General features: G+C 43.9%; 1 protein-coding gene across 1 annotated transcript; it reads right to left on the minus strand.

Moving 5' to 3' along the window:
* Window positions 1-7,098: 7,098 nt before the first annotated feature.
* On the minus strand, window positions 7,099-10,187 carry CGA (glycoprotein hormones, alpha polypeptide). Its single transcript, XM_009702300.1, has 3 exons — window positions 10,087-10,187; window positions 8,938-9,122; window positions 7,099-7,506 (listed from the first exon to the last, which is right to left on the minus strand). Exons 1-3 carry the CDS (start codon window positions 10,184-10,186, stop codon window positions 7,429-7,431), a joined length of 363 nt encoding a protein of 120 aa, XP_009700602.1. The 5' UTR covers window position 10,187; the 3' UTR covers window positions 7,099-7,428.
* Window positions 10,188-10,400: the final 213 nt, after the last annotated feature.

Raw genomic sequence — 10,400 nt, forward strand, 5'->3', positions numbered from 1 at the left:
TGACTTACTATAATCGTTTCTGGAAGGAGGAGAAACAGGGATAGGAGCTGTGGTCAGAGCGGTGGTTTTATTTCTGGACCGATTCTTCTCCAGGCTCTCTCCATGCGGAGGTGTAGAAGTAGCAATGCAGCCAGGAAGCTCCAGCCTCGCTGTCTCTGAGCCTAACTATAGCTAGGCTTGCTCCAAAAGAAAATATCCGTATGGAAGTTTTAAGAAAGGAAAACTGACTCAGCTGTAAGGAGACCTGACTCCAAACCCAGCGGCAGGGTAAAGGCAGGCTCGGCAGCCACCGGCCGGTTGTTCAATCTCTATCAAGCAGCACCTTGAGACAGCTTGAGCTGGATACTGAGATTTGGGGTGGTTTACAATTATAACACCACAGAAAATGGAGACATGCCCAAAATAATGCTGAAAGACTGTTTTTAAAGAAACTGAAGTTGCCACAGGGTTAGTGGAAAGGTTTCTCTTGCAAAGTAAAAGCTGGCTAAAGGATAGGAAACAAAGGGTAAGGCTTAATGGGTCTTTTTACTTTCAAGGAATAATGCTGGAATCAGTTTTATTCAACATATTCATCAGAGACCTAGTGAAGGAAATCCGCAGTGAAATTTCCAAATTTGCAGGTTGTACTAAACTCTTTTTCAGGCAGCCGACTCATGCTGATGGTGAAGAACCCCAGAAAGACCACACAAAACAAAATGGGCAAACAGGTGTCGGAAAAGCTTCAGAATATATAAACATAAGTTACCACATCTAGGGAAAAATAAGCCAAACCACACCTACATGATGCTGAATACAGAATTGACAGCGGCATGTCAGAAAAAGGTCTTAAGAGTCATCATTGACAAGTCTCTGGTCATCACTAAAAGCCAAAACAGTACCATAAAAAAAGGGTATGGAGAGCAAGACAGAGGGCATCATTTTGCTGCTGCATATGACTTTGGTGTAACCACACGTAAGTACAGTTCATGGTCTGCTCTCTGCATCTCAGGAAGGATGCAGTAGAGTTAAAGCAGGTACGGAGAAAAACAACCAAAATGATCAAGCAGCTGCCTGACAAGAGAAAACATAAAAACGCTGGGCTCTTTGTGATAGAGAGGAAAATACTAAGAAGAGGAACAGTTGATTATTACAAAATAATGAAAGCAATATCTAGGAAATTACTGTAAAACAGATTAAGTATTTTTTATACTTCTCTAACTTATTGTGACAGGAGGTTATGGAGGCAGATAATATCAGCAAGTTCAAAGCAGACTAGGTAAACTCATAGAAAAGAAGTGCATGGGTAGATACAAAAAGAACAAGGCAGAGAAGTACCCTCTAATACCCCTCAGTAAACAAATGTGGATACGGGGAGAGGCACAAGGGGAACTGACTGCAAGAAGCAGCCAGACTCATGTGCTCCCATAAACAGCATCTGGTATTGCCAGAGTCAGAAACAGAGTACTTGGGCTAGAAGGATGATTGCTTTGACCAGAAAGGCATTTCTTATGCTTTTAGACCACCCAAATCATGGAGAGAGACAGATTATTTTGAAAACAAATTGTCAAATAAAAAACCCAACGAATTCCCAAGAAATTACACTGCGCCGAAATCCTCTCGCAAAGCAAAGTTGCTGGCTTTTTTGCTTCCCTTAAGGAAAAGAATACTGGTTTCTCTCATACCTCAACACCCAGAATGGTTTGGCAGGACAGTAACTGTTAGATTTACTGCTTACATGTGTGCATATGGTGAGATGGCATCTTATTCCAGCCTGACCGCTGGCCAAGAGCTGGCTTAACATATGCCAGAGACGTGGGAAACTGCAGAGCAACAAGGAAACCCCTTAAATGGGGAAATCCTCCAGACACTAATGAAGTGATTAACTGTTAGTTTTATTCCATCACCAAATGTGTTTACATGTTTCCTGACATCATCTTCAGATCTCTCTTTTTTCATGGCAATCTTCTTTGACACAGCCAAATGCCGTTCCCTCCACTGCAAGAGGCTCCTGCTATATATGAAGGTATTTAGGTGACTTCCAAGTCAGTAAGGAGCTTTCACCCAGCTGTAAAGGGGAGACATATAGCCTGTATTTATCCAACACAAGCTCTGGGATAACTTTCTCTTTCCCCCTCCCTACTATTTAAAATCATCCTTTAGGCAGGGTGACAGGGAGAGAGAAGGAAGTCTCCTGCTCACTTGGACCTTCTCAGGCTAGGAGTAAGAAGTCTGATCTGAAATTTCAGCTCGTTAAAATCCTTACAGCTCAAGAACTTCATCTTTCTGCCGAGAAGACAGCCTTCCTGCACTCGCCAGCTGTGGACTGAAAATTGCAATATCTATGAATCATCGAAAAGCTTTTTCGCCTGGCACCTCGAAGCGGTGAGGCACTCGTGCTGTCTGTCTGTCCACACAGCTGTCTGACAGCCGCTCTTCAGCAACCCTTTGGTCGGTTCTGAGCATTTTTGGGTGATGGGTAATGACCTCATCCCTTGGAAGGTCTTACCAGTTTTGTGAAAATCAACACCTGCTACTGGCAAAATACAAAAATTGGAGTCTGACTGAAAAGAAGCCAGTAGCAGTCCTAAGAAAACATGCCAGACGGACGGATGGATGGACGGACGGACCAACAGCAGCGTGGCCCTGGCTCTGGCTGACGGCTCTGCAGCAGCCCGGGAGGGCACCCGATGGGGCTGCCCAGGGACGAGAGAGAGGGGCTTGCTGAGGACATGGCAAAACAGATCTTTGGTGAGGCAGGGCACAGACCGTCAGGAAATCAAGCTTCGCTAGTCCCTCTGCTCACAGAATGAATTTGATATTAGGACTATGGCGATGTAGGTTTATATAGGTCACCGTGACAGTAAAAACATATCATTTTTATCTTCAGCCTGCTTGATCTTCAGCATTTTTAATCCGCAGTATCAGCCTGACTGATTTATTACTACTTATAAACTACACTGACAAGGACTTCATTTTATCTCCATGCACAAATACCCTGTTCCTAAAATACAGAAGATGCACAGTGGCTATCTGTGTAAACAAGCGATTACCCTCTCTTCTGATTTTGTGACATTGTCTCTCTGCACCCTCTTCAATATATATGACCAATGTAGCCTCTATCTCAGCCATTTCCTAGTGTAAAGAAACTATATTGTACTTTTTTTTCTGTTTTCCATTCCTACTGGAAATTTGGTATTTAATCCCTACAGATATAGATCTAGATTGTTTTCCAGCATAGATTCCCATTCATAGCCCATTTATTCGCTATTACAGTCGACTGTATTAGCTTCCTAACAACATGTAGCATTGTTTTCCCTAGCTCTGACTGCATATGGGCTCACTGACCTAGCCCTACCGAGACTACAGCCTGGGTTTTTACACTCCCTTTCAAACATAAACCATTAAATTCTGACCTGATTCTGAAAGCTACAATGTCCAAAAAAGTATTTGGATAATGTATGTGAAGGATGTAAAGGTTGGCTCCTGAATCCCATGGACTTCAGGACCCAGGGATCCCCCTTTGCCGACCACTGGAGCCCAGCCGGGGGCACGCAGGGACTCAGGAGCTCTCTCCATCCCAGTCTGACGGATGCGGCTCCTGCCCCTGTGTGCAGGTTTGGCCGACAGCAAAGCTGAGCATCCTTTAGCCGCACTCACATAAAACCCAACAACCTGCGCTTGAATGTAAGTAAGCCCAGTCCTGTTCCTCCTCTCTGGCTGATCAGGATTAAAGTCCTTTATGAAAACGTATGTGCCTTCACTTTCTAGATTCACAAGCACAGTCACAGTCATAGATCCTTGAATATCAGCCCAGGTTGTGAAGCCCCCTAATACCCATGCCCAGGTTCTCTAACCGGGTAAGCAGCTCTCCCCCCTCTCTCCAACCAGTCCAGCCTGAAGTTTGCTAGCTAGCAGATGGGTCTGCTACACACTTGCATCACAAGCGTCCCCACCATCATGGATTCCTTGAATATTGGCACAGCTTCTCGGTCCACTCCTGCCCAGACCTGGCTCCCCTTACCCAGCATGGGCTCAGACCTCGAGCTCTTCCAGATGCAGGCTTCTCCTGCTCACCAACTAGTCCAGCTTAAAATCTGCTGTACAATTACACATACCTGTGCACGCAGGATTAAATTAGCCGGGGGGGAAAAATAAACGCATTTCAGTATTTACAGGTGTGCTATTTAGACCTCTCCTACATAAACATACACCCTGGTCCCTCCAGCTGCTGACACCCAGACCTGCGAGCCTTATGGCCAACAGTCCCTCCAGTTGGGACCACCAACTTGCACGTGGTCCTCTCTAGTTGCTGGCACCAAGACCTAAGGGTCCCTTCTCCAGCTGCTAGCACTTGGGCCTTGCAAGCACTCACATATGGGGTACAAAGTGAGATTGCACAGGGCGGGGGGAAAAAAAGTGAAGTGAAGGATTTAATAAGAAGACAGGACAGAGGGCAGTGACCAAGGCGGAGCTCGGTCAGACAGGGACATTGACATTGACTGGCAGCCTGCAGCCACGCCTGGCTCCTTTAACATCCCTCTCCTCTGTTTTCCCACACTTGCTCCTCCCCAATCCACCCTCATCCCCACCACCCCCTTTCTCCACCTTTGGCCACCTCCTCTAACCACCCTATAGGCAGTTTTGCAGAGTCCCACCAGCCCCTTCCCATGCCCCACCACGGGTTTCCCACCCCCCGGTTAGAGCTCCAGCCGCCCCTCCACCTCCGTGCCCCGGGGCCACCAGCCATGGGCAATGGCCCATCAACCCCCAGCTGCAAAGGTCTGGCCTTTCTTATTGTCTACCTTATCGCCTGCTGTGAGGTTTGTGTATCTGCGTGTTTATTTTATCACTGACCTTGTTCTGTGTTATTTCTTTTAAATTGAAGAGTCGGAGCCAGATAACTTAATGAGGGGGGTGCTCCCGCATTCCACGTACCCCCACAATACACACTCTGACAGCTCTTGATGCCTGAGGTCACCTTAGGGGGGAGAGGGATCCGTGAGTTGAGAAGTTCATGGTTAAATGGCTTTGTACAAGCAAAAGGGAAAAGCTGCTAAAAAATAGACCAGGCGTCCTAGAATGACACCAGGTTACAGCATCTCATGTCTTCTTTAAAGCATGGGTTTCACTCTAATTGGTTACTGGTTTTCAATATTTCTATGGTTTCACAATGCAAAATATGGAAATTGATTCAGAAGCTGCAAACAGACGTTTATCATGTCACCGACCTGCTGTTGTGGGCAGCACAGGCACAGATAGACAAGCAAGTACTTGAGATGGCCAGAGGAGCTCACTTGAGTAAGAGGTCATCCAAGAAGTCTGGCAAGACAAAAAGGGACCTCTCCCCTGCAAGTGAACTTCAGAGAATGTGTTCCCCTGCTCCCCCTTTCAGTCCTGTCAAAGTTATGAGAAAAATGCAATACCATTTCCAAAGGTAACCATCTTGCAGTTTCAAATCACTCCTCTCTCGTTGCCCAGAAATCCCAGGCAGGTCCTGGCTCTCCTGCAAAAGTACCCACATCAATCATGTTTAATAAAATTGTACAACAACTTGGGAATTGTGAGTCAGCTATAGCAGCTGCTTGACATGTATTCCTGTAATGTCTTGAATGATGATCTGGAATGAGAAATTAGACTTCTCATTGTGAAAACCTCTGCTGCTGCTGTTATTAAACTCATCCTAAAGACCACCCTACTGCACTACCTCCCCTTTGACCAAAAGTAATGTTGAAGCAAACGAGACACAGATAAAACATTAAGGAAAAACTTTCCAGAAGATCGAAATTTTCCAGTATAGTAAGAATAGTAAAGCAACAAGACCAGTCTCCTTGGCAGATTCTGGAATAACCACTGGAGGTTTTTCTAAGAGCAAGTCAGGCAAAACATCTCCCAGGAATGGCATGGTGCAGCTGATTCTGCACTAGGACGTGGGACTGGACCAGACCAGTGATTCCCAGGGAGGAGAGACTGAATCAGGGGGTTAAGGCATGGAGATCAGGCTAATAAGGTTTACTGGACATATGCTGAATAATGCTTCTCCAAGAACTTCATCTCCCCTATCTATGTTCTTCTCCACAAAGCCCCATGACTGCATTCTTAAAAAACAGCACTGAATTTGCACTCCAATAGACAGATGGGTAGATAAAGAGTGGATTTAAACCATCATTAGATCCTGCCGGCCTTGTGCGGCTCAAGCACCCCACCACAGCTTAGCCCCCGGAGGCCTGCCTAAACCGCTTCAGTCATTTGGCGCTGGTGCAGGTATCAGCCATGGCCATGCCCCAGGACAGACCAGCCACCCCCACAGCCTCACCCCAGGCAACCTTCCCTGTCCCCATTAGAAGTTCTTACGGCTACCCTCACAGCATCTCCTGCAGCGAAACCCCCCCATAAATATATCGGAAGCTTTTTGAGTCAGCACATGTAAACCCTTGCAGCCAGCAATCATAGCAAGGCTGATGTTCTCAACCCAGAAATGAGAGTGAAGAGCAGGGGAATTCATTCACTTCAGTTCCCATGGGCAGGCTCCAGACCCACAAGCAGCTCCTCCAGAGACCCCGATCCAACCCACTACAACTGAACAAGTACTATCTCTAAAGTCCCAGTTTATGATATTAAGGTCGTGTATTCTGAGTACATATTCTGGGGTCCTCTTCTCACCTAACATATTCCCTACCTTTCCCATTTGTATATCTGGTTCCAGCACATTGCATTTGGGAATTACTAAAGCCCTAAACCACGCTGCTCAGGCATACCTTACACAGCTAATACTGTTGTACCACTCCTCTGTTCCACCATTCCTACATGAAACTGTACAGTTCTTTATAATGTCTGATTCTGCATTTATTTACCTATCTATATGGGAGGAGATTAAATTCAAAGAAAAATAAAAGACGGCACAGAAAGACAGAGCACTGGGCACAGATGATATACTGTTATACTTTCTGCCCACAAGGTAAAGAAAAAACAGAAGAGAAACAGGAGAAACAAAATGTTGAGTCTTCAAAAAATCTAATCGCTAAATGAATAAGGGGAAATTATTGCTTCTTTTTCTGTCCACTTTCCCATCCCTCCCTTCCTCCTTCCCTCCCTCTCCCATAAAAAAAAGAAATCTAGAAATTAACTGCTGCAGAATCTTTTTTTGTTTTAAACTATTAAATCATCATTTTTCCTCAAGAAACATTGATGATTTAACTGACAGTTTATTTTAGAAATAGATCAAGCGTTCAGTTGTCATGCAAGTGCTGTATTTTATCCCTAATGGAAACAATTAAACTTACTTAAATGCATGAAGAAGCAAAGAAGAAATAAAACAGCCATCCATCTTATTCAAAGGTCTACCCAGTGTCTTGACCAGAAAACATAAGATTTTACACAGCGGTGCTATAAAAGCTGAAAAACAAATATTCCATTCACTGTTGTCCTTGATCATTAACAAAGTGACAGGCTTTAGGATTTATGATAGTAGCAGGTACTGCAGTGACAATCTGTATGGTTCTCTATCTTCACATTGTCCTTAAGGGTAATCTTAAAAAAAGAAAACACACACATATAATAAATAATTAGGATTAGCTACACAGTAAAAACAGCATTCTCAAGTAAAAGATATCTGAAGACTTTTTCTTAACCACAAGGTACACAGAGTCTTTGGGGTACGTGTACTAGAGCAGCCTCTGAACGCCAACCTGTGAAGCTGCATCATCAGTGGCTTTCGGAGCCGTAAAGAGAAGGTTTTTAATAAAGTCTTTTAATAAAGGTTTTTAAAGTGTCTAATTTTCAAAAAGTATCAAGTAACCAATCTATGAAAAATCAGGAAGTGGCCTTAAAATATTTCACTCAGGCGTTATAAAAATGGAGACCACAAACAAAATGAGTCATCTTTATTTTTGATCTCAACCTAATTCTAGTTGCTGCCTCAGGGCAAATATAATGTTGGCGGTCTAGAAAAAGATCTATGCTCTACTCAGATGAAGAGCCAGGATGGGTGTCTATAGGTAGGTCAGGTATCTGGGCTTTCATCACAGCCAGTGGAGACCCAGGGCTCTGTTCAGCTGCGCACACAGAGCTGTCAATTGCCCCTGGAGATGTCAGAGGGGATCTCACCAAGCCTCCAGCTGCCACTCCAGAAGGTCTTTTATGGGTCTCGTGTCTGCCAGCCATACACAGATGTCTTCAGTACCCCAGGGTACCTCAAATGGCATCAAATCTGTGAGTGGGTAACTGAACTGAGCCTCTAGTCAACACATTTAATGAGAGTGATTCAGATCACCATCGGATAGACACCTTAGCTTGTTTCGACTAGCTCACATCAAATTTAAGGTTTCTCCACCTGGAGCTGAGTAACTCCCAAAATAATCAGCTTTAGCAGAATTTCTCTTTAAAAGAACCTTCCAGATGAAAGTGTTAAATGCTTAGAATAGTCGCACACGTTTAGAGTTCCCTCTTGGTTACACTCTTAAAAGTAAAAAACAATCTCAATTAATCTAATGAGCACAGATGGTTTTGGTCCCTCATTCCCACGTATGTAATTGACAGTATTGACCAGCCACCTTCCCAGAGAACTCCTGTCTATGCAGGACAGAAGCAAGGAAAATGGCTTATTAAAATCAAATACACACTGCATAGCATCTAAGGGGAGGGTACACATCCAGGAGAGTTGAAAATGAGGGGACAAGTCCACTACCAGGGCTGCACGTGTCCCGAGTCAAAGCAGTTTCACTGAAGTCCGTGGCACTGCACCAGTTTCCAACTGAGTATCAGACTCAATACTGGTTGACACTTTAATTTCCTCTTTAGAAAAAAGAACGAACTCAAGCGCAAAGGATACACATGCCAAGGATACTTCCCTCAAATAGTTCTCCAATGTCCTCCAGCAAAAACTTATTCTTTTCTCTTCACTGCTTAAGCTAAACATTGCATCCTAAAAGAAGCTTAAACGGGTCTCATTCACACCCTCACCTTGGTAAAAGCCTTTGCTACGCAGCACGTTGCTTCTGATGTAATATTCTTTGGAACGAGCATGGTCTTCTTAGACCTCATCGGAGTGGGATAGGCTCGGGAGAAACAGCACCCAGTGCACTGGTAAATGGGTGCTCCTGGCTTGGAAAAGAATCTGTTCTCCCCTAGCTTGCACTCTGGACAACCTGTCATAAAAATAGAAGCAAGAAACTTTTACTTGGTCTCCAGCTGTATTTTCATTTTCAAAAAGAAAGGGAAAAGGCGGGCAGTAAGAGGAATCACTAGCCACGTTCTGCTGCTTGACGGCGGCAGAACAGAAAAGCACAGACACAAGAGCTCCCCTCTTTAGGGTCCTGCAATTCTGCAACGCACACCGGCTGTACAACTAGACTGTGGCTTTCTAGGTAAGGCACAAGCATTATTGTACCTTTTCTGGTTTTCTTTTCATTTTGTTGATGGTTGTGGAGGTTTTTTTGTATGTCTACTGCACTAGCTGTCCCTAAAAAACTTCCTACTAGCCGTAGATAGTTAAATAGCACCAGCAGGATTTGTAGCGCTTCTTAGACATTGCCTGTTTTCAGGAAACACTCCGTTATTAAGAGTTTTAAAAATGCCCAGTGATCCCAAGATTTTTGTAGCTCTCATTTTTCTGTATTCAGTTTGAGGCTGAATAAAAAACCCCACAACCTCCGAAACACCCCTAAAATCTTCTTAATATGCCTCTCTCATAGAAAGCTACACCATCAACATCCCGTGTTCTGGGATCTATAGGGGAAAAACATTCTGTGTATTATGAGGAGAAGCTATGGTTCTGCTGTTCCTGATGTTATGTTGGCATTTAGATCTCAGGAGTACAAGAAACAAAAACATTTCTATCTGAGAATGTTTCAAGGATTAAGATCACCCACGTCAACATGAAGACATGGTCATCTGGGAGACTCTTGACCTGGAGAAATCAAGTTTAGAGAAGAAATAGGAAGCATACTCATAGCAAAATTATCTTGATTTATTACACCTTCATATCTCTGTGTCAATAAATGCAACTGAACAATAAAATTTATGACCACATTTATAAAACATGTGAAAGTTTAGTTAATACTCTTTACAAATAATTGCCCTATTTAGTTCTGAATGCTGAAAGCAGCTTACCCTGCATGAGAAACTCTCCATCTGGGAAAGCATGAAGAAGATGCAGAAATACAGACAAAACGGTCAAAGTGACAGCTGCATACTTCCCGTAGCAATCCATGATCTGTCTGGAAATACAAATACACACATTTTTAAAGGTCTGTTTTGCACTGGGTACAGTACCGGTATCTAGGCTACACACTGATACAGCATTCAGTGCAAGTAACAGAGACAATTTAGAACTGGGATCAGAAACTGAAAATGCAGTGTACTGACGTGTGTTTTATAGGCTCAGAAAATTGACTTCATTACAATTACAAAAATGTGCCTTTCTT

This window comes from Cariama cristata, unplaced genomic scaffold (assembly GCF_000690535.1).
Source record: "Cariama cristata isolate BGI_N322 unplaced genomic scaffold, ASM69053v1 scaffold45736, whole genome shotgun sequence".
In the NCBI taxonomy this organism is placed as follows: domain Eukaryota; kingdom Metazoa; phylum Chordata; class Aves; order Cariamiformes; family Cariamidae; genus Cariama; species Cariama cristata.

Excerpts from the sequence above, each read along its gene's own strand:
- CGA (XM_009702300.1), bottom strand. The coding sequence starts at position 10,186 with ATGGATTGCTACGGGAAGTATGCAGCTGTCACTTTGACCGTTTTGTCT. Across the intron at positions 9,123-10,086 it reads TGGAGAGTTTCTCATGCAGG|GTTGTCCAGAGTGCAAGCTA; the intron begins GTAAGCTGCTTT and ends TTTTTATGACAG. Across the intron at positions 7,507-8,937 it reads TAGCAAAGGCTTTTACCAAG|ATTACCCTTAAGGACAATGT; the intron begins GTGAGGGTGTGA and ends TCTTTTTTTAAG.